The sequence below is a fragment of the Bactrocera dorsalis genome, chromosome 2 (genome assembly GCF_023373825.1).
Source record: "Bactrocera dorsalis isolate Fly_Bdor chromosome 2, ASM2337382v1, whole genome shotgun sequence".
Classification (NCBI taxonomy): domain Eukaryota; kingdom Metazoa; phylum Arthropoda; class Insecta; order Diptera; family Tephritidae; genus Bactrocera; species Bactrocera dorsalis.
The window spans coordinates 19847049-19857477 of NC_064304.1; the positions used below are offsets into that span (position 1 = coordinate 19847049).

Below are 10429 nucleotides of genomic sequence, written 5' to 3' on the forward strand. Positions count from 1 at the left end.
GGTAAGTAATAATATATATAATGACATATTAATATTAATATGTCTGTCCACTTCGAGTCGTCCGTCCGTGTACGTCTCCTACATTTATATGTTGGTATGATGGTTTCACACATTTCTTAGAAGGAATTACCATTAGTGTGGTTGATAATTTGTTTGTTTAGTATACCCGCTTTTAATATTTTCAAGACCAAATAATTAACGCGAGTTTCCTAATCTTTGGGAAAATATTAAAAACGCGTAATTTTTTTATTCCATCATTTTTTCTGAAATTAATTAGTTACAATTCTTGTTTTCATCACAAAAAGCTTTCAAATTTGGTTTTAACAATAAGTAAAATTAAAAATTTTATTAAAACAAATTAAAATATTCCATTTTGATTATATTTTGATCTACCACTTCAAACATCACCTCACTTCTTTTCCTTGATGCATTTCCTGCCATTATTAAAAATTATAAGAACGTTACACTCAAAACTTCAAAACGCTATGACGAAAAATAGCATATACGATATATACAATACCCTGAAGAAAGTTGTTACTTTTCTGCTATTTGCTATTGTGATCGTAATTCACAGGTTCGAACTGCTATCGTAAATCACAGGTTCGAACTGCGATCACAGTTTCGAACTGCGATCGCAATCACAGTTTCGAACTGCTATTTATAAAAAGTGATCGCAGTTGCGATTTGCGATTTTTCAATCACAGTGAAAAAATCACCGTTAGTGAAATATCGCTCATCACTAATATCTTGGTGGCTAATCGGAAGCCCAAAACGCGATTTTATCTACTTACAAAAAGTGTTCTCTCAATAAATCCATAGATTTACGCGGTGTCTGGGAAGTGGCGCCGTCTTATTGAAACCGATGAGTCCACGCCCACAAACCACACCAAGTCGTTTTTTCTGAATAAAATGGCAGCTCTCGGATTTCTTCGTCCCCATCGCTGAAAAAAATGTGGCTTGAAAAGGTTGGTTTTTCTTGGAACTTTTCAGGAGCCTATAAATGAAGTGATGTTGTTTGAAAATGTCAAGCAGCTTCAGTTTTTGCACAAGCTGTATTTTGTACGCTTTCAATTTAAGATCTCGATGAGCGAAACACATTCTTTACAGAAAATTTGTAATAAAATTGGATGATTTCTAAACGGTAATCCATGATGAAATGCCAAACAATATTGAACAAAAATAACATGACAGCCTCATACGAATCATGGGTGCTCTGTCAAAAAAAGGCTATTGAAAAAAGTATTTCCACTAGAATCATCTGTGGCGTGTCATGGATTCGGAATCATGTGCTTGCAAACATTTTTTTTCATTTAACGATTTTTCTTTACGAACCAGCTACTCTACAAGGCAATAATACAGTGTCTGAAGAAATTGTTCAGGTCGGATAACTATAGCTCAAAGTTTCCATGCAAACTGAACGATCAGGACCAAGTTTTTGTAAGGAATCTTTTGCATTTGTGAAATGTATTACAGCTTCGGAACAACCGAATTTAATTTTTGATTTGTTTTGTTTATATTTCACTAATTTTTTTTCGGGATTCAGCTGTCGAAATCTCAGCTGGAAGTTAAACACTGAACCTGAAAACGGAGCCTAATAATAAAATAAAATATGGCAGGATAATTAATATTCACCTACTTTCAACAATACATATTTTTACATTATTTGGATCACCGCTATGTATCGGTAACTAAAGTGTTATGGTTACCCAAACTTCCCTCATATTAGTCACTACTTTGGTTTTTAAATACTGACAAAGTGAAGAAAATGGTGATTAGAAATGGTCTTGATTGTATTAGAAAAGATCACAAACTCTCGGAGTTTGCTTACCATCCTAACTTGTTTTATATACTTGTATGTACTGTATTATATAGGGTGGGCTATCTAACGTTTTAAATTTGAATTATCTATATTTCGATATTGGAAATGTCAAATACCAATCGGAAAGTGACAGATATTCAGTATAAAGTCTAAAATTTACGAAGTGGGTCGCTATTCACTATTCTACAGTTCGCAGATTGGGCAGAAGATCGTTTGACCGAGGATGGTCAATTTTACCGAAAAATCATCTTTTCGGACGAGGCTATTTCCACCTCGATGGTTACGTTAACAAGCAGAATTGTCGCATTTGGGGCACATAGAACCCACACGTAATCGTCGAGAAGCCAATGCACCCAGCACGAATCACTGTATGGTGCGGATTTTGGTCTGGTGGAATCATCGGCCCATTTTTCTTCGAAAATGAAAAAGGAACCGCCGTACCATCAATGGTGAGCGATATCGCGCAATGTTAACCAAATTTTTCTTCAAGCAATTTGAAGAGGAAGACTTGGACAACATTTGGTTACAGCAAACGCTACACTCAATCAAAGATAGGGCGTAAATCTTCGAAATTTAAAATTTTATATGGCCCACCCTATATAACTCGATATCTATTAAAGACGAAAAAAGTATACAGATTCTGTGCGGACTTCTCTCTTCTTGCTTTGTAGCGACTTTTTCAGGTTTTCCAACGAATATATGGAAAGATCCCCGGTAATTCTTGCCTAGGCATAAAACAAGAGAATTTAATCTAAAAGTTTTAGTTAGAAATTTAATAATTTTATATGTATTAACAAAAATTTGTCAGTTAATAAATCTTTAACACAGATCAAAGTTTTAATGAAAAAAAAAAATACCTTACATTTATATTTCCGTTTTTATTGTCTCTTTTATGGCCCATTATTTTAAATTCTAAAAATCAATTAAAAGAAAATTTAATTAAAGATCTCTGCTCAAACATACACGCTTACTCGCAAATCCACTGGTAGCCGTAGCATCGTCTTAAGACAGGTCAGTTAGTAGCACTCTGGTAGTCAGCCTTTTTCTTTCTCTCTTTTTATATTTATTTATACTTACTATTTTTATATTTTCATATAGGTGTAATGTTGTTGTTATATTTTTCTATCGATGAAGGTTTCAAGACTTTGACATTTCGACATTTTCGTCTTAAACATCTCTCCTCCATCCACGCTTACTCAACACAATGCTAATTTCTCCGTGTCGAAATTCGGCGTTCGACCATAAATTATGGCATATCAAATTTGGAGGTAAACAAATAACTGGTTTGAGCTTTTTTAAAAAATATAATTTTATTTCTTTTATTTCATTTATGCACAATGAAGCGCTGCGTGACGGCGGTTTTTCTATTTAACATACATATTTACATGAAATAGTAGAAAAAGTGGCAAAATGCATATTTATTACATAACAACTTACAACTACATTCATATGTGTAGATATGTATATTTATAATTTAGTTGGCATTTGGCGCTTCGGACCTTGACGATCGACTAGCGGCGGATGGCCGGCTGCGGCAGCAGTGAGGCGATCAGTTATTATATATGTGTATATATAAAGACATAACGATACAAATTAAATTAACAGTAAATAACAAAAATATAATAAAGAAAACGAAAACTAAATAAATAAATCAACAAAAGAATATTTTGCCGAAAATATCAATTAACAAATTAGACAACAACAAATCGCGCATTGTGTTCGAAGCTTTTAAAAGCATAATGACACAAATACAAAGAGTTTATAACAATAACAACAAAATTAATTAACAGACTTTATCAACCAAAAAGGCAAAAATTGAAAAATAACGAAAATCAACTCTGATTTGATTCGCCTGCATTCGGCGATGCAAGCGAGCATAATCGAGCAACAAATTGTTGGAGCGACTATAAACGAGTGTGTGTGTGTAATGTTGTTTCTTTGTGTGTGTATGTGTGTGATTTTCTTGTGTATTTTTTGTGCTTATGTGGCTTGTGTTTGTGTGCGTGTGTCTTATTTTTGTGAGCGTTTGTTTTCTTCTGTTGTGCCGTAAAATCGCTTTCAGTCGATTAATTTAATCTCGCTAAAAAGTTTAATTAACTAAATTTAAAGTTGTGTAATTGGGGGCAAATATTTGCCTAAACTGCCACCTTCACTGCTGCTGCTGCTGGCACTGCTGCTAGCGCTGCTGCTGCTGCTGCTCGATGCACTGGAGCTGCTGATGCTGCCGCCGGCGCTTGCGCCACGTGGATCCAGCGAGCCTATCACTGAGGTTACCGGTGCGATGCCCTCGTCGGAAACCTGTGTGGTGCCACCTAGTTGGTCGTATTGCTCTGAAAAGTGGAAATTCAGTTTAAATGTTAACGTGTAAAGTACATATATTGTAGTAGAGTAGTTTTGTGGAAGATTGATGATTTTGTGTTGAAAATTATGAAATTTAATGAGAACAAAGTTTGGTTAGGTTTTTTGGGGATAATCTTAAGGAGAATATTAAAAAAATCTTGGAATGGCAATAAAGTAACATTTCTTATCTCTAAATTCATAATTAAATAATAAAATAATTGAGATAATTAGTTAGTTGAATACTTAATTGAAATCTAGGTATAGAGTTTAAAACCGAGCTCTTTCCAAAAACACCAGCCAAACCTTCAAACCTTCAAATCTCTAATTTTATATTTCTAAGTTTTTCAAAGGTCTGTGATCGTTAATCTTTGTTCTTCGATCGAACTTATTTCGTTGAGTGTTAATTGGATGCCTTAAAAGTTTTCTCGGAGACTTCACTACTTTAGAAGATTCTCCTATTTGTGAAAGTAATGGTCGGTCTTATGTATATTTTTTTGTTTCCGTTATGAAATAATAATAATAGATTTGAAAGGTTCGATGAAAATCGACAATTTCTGCGATAAATAGATAATGATAACACCACTACTTTAGGTCTTTTGTGTTCAACAGTTTCGGTGAAAAAATTATATTTCCAAGTTACAATAATCGAGATCATTGGCGAAGTTCAAGTCGTTATTTCGGTAAATAAATGTCACATAGTCAAAATAAAAATGTCGGCTTAAAATATTCGACACTTAGAATTCTCTTAGCTTTGCATTAACCATAGAGCTGTTAGCGCATTCTTTTTCAGTCTAGAGAAAGAAGTGAAAGTGGTTGGTTTTGTGGTGAACGAGGAAAAGCCAAAATAATAATAGGCATACCCAATGATTCCTCGCGTCTTAAGAACTAGTCCTCTGTACAAAACTTACGCTATTTAAGCCTCTTATAATTCCCGTCCTTTACACGGCGCAAAAATATGAACAATGATGAACCGACATGAGACGGCACTTGGGGCATTAAGAATAACTCTTTGCCGTACGAATTTTTGACCCCGAAGCCAGATCACCCACGCATCCGATGGCAGGAGGAAGTGCATGGGTATATATCTACACTTGGGATATAGAACCTGCTTGATTTCGCAAAGAATATACACAACTGATTTGTGTTCTCGGGCCACAGCCACATTTGTAGAGCCAAATGAGAAGAATAAGCTTTAATACGTTAGGTTAGGGCGTACAGAAGTGCTGCCATGCCTTACATAGACATACCCTTCCTTAGTAATGACGGAGGTTCAGTTTAATTTGAGCTGAAGTATTCGTCATACAGGAAAGCGTTGACGTTGAATTGCAAGAATGACTGTGTATCAAATTTTGATACAACATCTAGTCGATTGAACTGCGAAGCTTCTACAAGAGCCCTAGATAATGGTGGTCGTAAGCATAGGAGGTGTTCCAGCACGCCTTTCCTGCCTACTTCCTTATACTTTCTACATGTGTCGTCGTTACCTATGCCCATCCGGAATGTGTGTCATAAGACCAACACCAGTTAAGCAGTCCTTTCGGGACCGTTTGCGCAAAAAGCATGCGTGTTTTTTTCGGCGTTCTTGCCATGATCTTGGCGATTTTTTATGTCTCTAAGGCACTCTATCTCGCCCTGATCCGTCTGTAAGCCCTTTCGGTAATTTGATTTCCTGTAGTGCTGAGGTAGCCTGGCGGATGGCTCATTTGGCTATCTTATCAGCTATTTCGTTTCCAGGAATTTCTTTATGACTTGAAAACCAGTTTATATGCAGTCACTACAGTTGCTGCCTCTCTGCTTCTAAGGAATGCTAATGAACTAAGAAAGCATAGTCATTATCTCAATATTTCATGAAGACACCTTAATTTGAACAATTGGTGAAAGCTCTAAATAATAAATTGCGAAAAAAACTGATAACTAACTTAATTAAAGGACTGTCAAAATAGCCTCTAATTAATTTGCTTTCATCTAACTAATAACTAATAAAAGTCAAAAGCTTATTGAAACAAATAAAAAAAGAAATATATATAAAATAAAAAAATATAAAAAAAGAATCATACAACTTTCATTAACATAATATGCTTTTTTCTTATTCTAATTTGAACACGAAGTCAATAAAATCAGAATGCGTGGAATCTGACCTCGTTTAATGTTCGTTAAAAGAATATATGAGTGTCATAATAAAAAAAGGCCAAAGAACCACCAACGGCCTTGAGCATCATTCGATTGTTTCAGTCAGCGGGGAAGCAAGTGCTTTCGACCTATGCCAATAGCAACAAAAACGCTTGCATACATACTATTTATAGGTACATCAGAGACGCCGCGCCGCAGATTTGCATATAAATTTAGGAAAGACTAACAAATTTACATAAATTGCTTGAGATGGTTTGGTGAGCGTTGGCAGCGCCATTAAATGCCGAGATTGTGCAACTAAATCAAAGCAAATTCAAGAAAACTGAATAAAATAACAAAGTCAATAAAACAACATATTTTTGTTGTTGTTGTTGCTAGGTGTGAAAATGATTCATCATAACAGCGTTGATTTGGCAAATTTTCGATGACGTTCTCTGCTATTAGACGGCGCATTGAATTTGCATAACAAATGTCGCAGAACAGGAAATAAAAGGCAAAAAGCAATAAACTTTGCGAAGTCAAATATTTCGCAGCGCGCGCTGGACGCGCAGTGGAAAGACAACCTGTTGCCAATCTACAAAAAAACCACAAAAAAAAAAATTGTGGTGATTGTGACCTACCTTGGATGGTGCGCTGTGCATGTTGCGCTTCCTCTTGTGTGCGATACTTGATGAAGTACACTTCCGGTTTGCTGGGCTGTTTGGGCGCTGCCTCCTGGTAGGCCGCCTCTAAATCGAGTGGGTCCGGTTTGCGTGTGAGCACATAGATGATGGTCTTCTCCTCGGTGGGCGCTTGATTGATACGCAATGCCGCTGCGCTGGGTTTTGGTGATGGCGCCTTAATGAAAACGATGCGGTAGTGCTTACGTGGTGGTGGTGGTGGCAACACTGGCCGTTGGTAGCGTTCTTCTTGCTCTTCGGGCGCAACATGCACATAGATGTCTTTGGTGACTAGCGATGATGGTGCTGGTCCAAAGCTACCACCGCCTTGTTGATATTGTTGTTGTGGGTAGGTGGCAAAGGCGGGTTGCTGGACTGGCAGGTGACTGGCTTGGAAGTTAGACTGAAATTGTGGCTGATAGTAGTTATTTGGTGTGGCAACGCTGGGCAGTGGCGCGGGGGCTGGTGCGCTGATAAGCGATTGCGTCAATTTGGTGTTTTGCAGCGCTTGTTGTAGGAAACTGGGTGTTTGTGCGCTTGAAGTGCTGCTAATGCCAGGCAATTTTATTTGGAAGCCGTTCTGCTGGTTCTGGCTGCTATAGGTGCTCTGTTGGTTCTGGTAGCTGCTTTGCTGGTTCTGGTAGCTGTAGCCCTGTGGCTTCGCGTACGCCGACGCAAGCAGGCAGAGTGTCTGAAATGGTGAAAAGTGGCGAGTTTGCATTAGAGGTTGGTTAAAAACGCTTCTTGGTAGTGAAGAAGTTTGAGTAAGTTGTATCTGGTATAACCGCTGAAATCTATTTTAATTAGGGGCTTAATAAATAAGGGTCACATTCATAGATAATTTTCCTAAATACTTGGTGTTTTACTTAACAATGGTATATTTTCTTCTATATATCAATTTGTCGAGCAGGAACTAGTTATATAAACGTTCTTGATTGCTCTACATATTAGTTTTGCTTTGAATCTCGTCTAAAGTTGTATGATACAACCTTATATCTATACTAAATTTGTACTGACATTTTTTCCAAATTTGTTTTCTTAATGATTTTTTGAATTTTTTACCAGAGTCTATGTTCTAAGCCCCTCAAAAAGGGCTAAATATTATATTAAGATGCCTTTTACATCGAAATTAAATTCAGTTAAGTATTCTCCGAACTGTTGTGACGAACTTGACGTTTTATCCTCAGACGATACGGTATGGTGAGGTATCAAATGAAACCGATTTATTGCTGCTAATTTAAGCAATAGCCCAGGAGTTCCTTAAGAGGTCAGTAAATTTGAGCGAGAGCTCCCTGCAGGGGCCTTTTTCAAAATAATTATTAAACTCCTTAATAAAATTAAACTCCTTACATAAAAAATCCAATAAAGATAAAGATGCAAATTTAAGTTTGAAAACTATAATTGGAAAATATATTTTAGAAATTTATTTTAAAATAATTTTTTAAGAATTTTTCCAAAAAATATTCTAAACTAATGATTAATTTTTTGAGAAATGTTTTTTGTAATCTGCTTAAAAAAAAATTTTAAATTAAATCATCACATAACATTTTTGATTTTGAAAAAGCAAATTAATTAAATACAACATATCAATTAATACATAATTAAAAAAAAAACTAAAATTTGTGATATTATTCTTAGAGAGAATGAGATATAGAACAATGAATAATAAAATATTTTTTTTTTGTATAAGAGTAAAATATATATTTTTTCTTTCAAAATCGGCTATTTGAAATAACTTTTTATTTTTATGTACTTTTTTTGGTATACTTAGACCCTTTAAATTTATTTCTAAAAAATGTTTTTGACAAAATTAATATCTTCACTTTTTTTAGTGAATGTAACTTTTCCATTTTGTAGTCCTTGTGGTCCTTCTCACATTGCGTTTTTAATCTCACTATTTCAGTAACACCATTATTTTTTTAATTTTTAAAATTTGTCAGTTTATGCTCCATAATTTAATTCATAATTTATTTTAGACAGTAACTCAAACTCTTCTTTTAACGCATTTTAAATATTATATTACTTTATCCACTTACAATAAAAGCGCGCATTTTTTCTACAGCACAAATAAATTTTTGGTTAAAACGTACGCGACACAAATTTTCAACACAACCGACCACTGGACCAATTGACAAGCAGAAATCAACTAAATGCTAATCAGTTGAACGCCAATCTTTTATATCACAGACAAAAAGTGAAGCAGCAACAACGTCTTCGACACCCAAGATACGCTAAAGCAACAACAACAATATATGCGAAGTACAGATGTTGGCCAAAAAGCTAAGCGTGTCACATAGTTTGGCCATTGCAGCGGGAGATGAAATCGCAGATGGCGCTCAAAGCGCGCCGATCAAGAGTGCGATGCAAAGTACCTAAAATGAGCGCCAAAAAATGCAGTGTAAAGAAGTAGTAAAAAGCAGAGTAACAAAGAAGAAGAAGAATAAGAAATACAGACGACGCTTGGCAGCTGCTGCGGAGAGTGCGCGCGCGAAAAAGCTCAGTTAACAAGCGCTGCTGAAGACTTTAGCAAAGCGCCAGCAGTATTTGAGTGAATATTTGTGATAATTTACCGTATAACTACATAAGTACTTATGTATGAATGTTGGCGGTAATGTAATGTAAACAAATTAAGGCTACCGCTGCAACTCGCTGCCGCCGGAAGTCCAATTGCCAAACCAACGAGCGCTGGCGCTTTGGATGCGCTGCGCTGAGTGAAATGACAAACACCCGAGTTGATTAATTTTCCCACCTTGGGTGCGTTGAGGAGCGCCTCTTCCCCGGATCACATATGCAATTATCGCCTTGAAAGGCCAATCTGCTGTTGCCAAGTTCGCTTATGCAACCGCCCGCCATGCGCTGGCCGCTGCTGTATCGAATTTAATTGCACCGACTGTGATTATTTTCAACTTTGCATGCTTACGCCCGCTTTCGAGAGGATCGTCGCGTTTAACACTGCTCAAGCGCCTAAATTGCAGCGTTGCTTCACCGTAGGGCGCCCAAGGCGTCCAACGCGTTTGCCCGGTGGGTGTCCGGCGCGGTGCAAACCTTTTACAATCAAGTACTTTATAATGAGCGGAGTGGCGTTGGTTTCGTAAATGAGGCGGAACGATCAGCATATTTTGATACGGAAATTGATGCCAAGTGCAAGCCGTCCAGTGGGTTTTCGCTGACTTCAATGAATGGCCACAGTCGCGCTCTCCTCTTCTGAGGTGTAAATGCTCAACGGCATTCAATTTAGGTTTTGTATTTTTTGTTTTGTTGCTGGTGTTGCTGCGAAAATATATCAAAAATTATAAATTGAGCATAACAGTCTATGACATAATCTGCTGATTTAGGGTAATGACTTGTCGGAGATGAATTGCACTCGAAGGCGGTGTCTTTTGCATACTTAAGATTTTAACACCTTAAACTTGATTCGAGCTTTTGTGATATTGCATAATGTTAATAATTTTACGAATATGATTAATAACAAATTTGTAAT

At 36.5% G+C, this 10429-nt stretch overlaps 1 protein-coding gene across 1 annotated transcript; it reads right to left on the reverse strand.

Annotated features, from left to right (window-relative positions):
* Nucleotides 1-3103: 3103 nt before the first annotated feature.
* On the reverse strand, nt 3104-9165 carry LOC105229873 (probable LIM domain-containing serine/threonine-protein kinase DDB_G0286997). The gene is made up of 3 exons (XM_049447119.1): nt 8985-9165; nt 6910-7639; nt 3104-4149 (listed from the first exon to the last, which is right to left on the reverse strand). The coding sequence occupies exons 1-3, from the start codon at nt 8997-8999 to the stop codon at nt 3923-3925; spliced, it is 972 nt and encodes a 323-aa protein (XP_049303076.1). The 5' UTR covers nt 9000-9165; the 3' UTR covers nt 3104-3922.
* Between the last annotated feature and the right edge of the window lie 1264 nt (nt 9166-10429).

What these genes read in the sequence shown, in the direction of transcription:
- LOC105229873 (XM_049447119.1), bottom strand. An exon ending in TGCACAGCGCACCATCCAAG is followed by an intron (nt 4,150 to 6,909) that starts GTAGGTCACAAT and finishes TCCACTTTTCAG; the next exon opens with AGCAATACGACCAACTAGGT.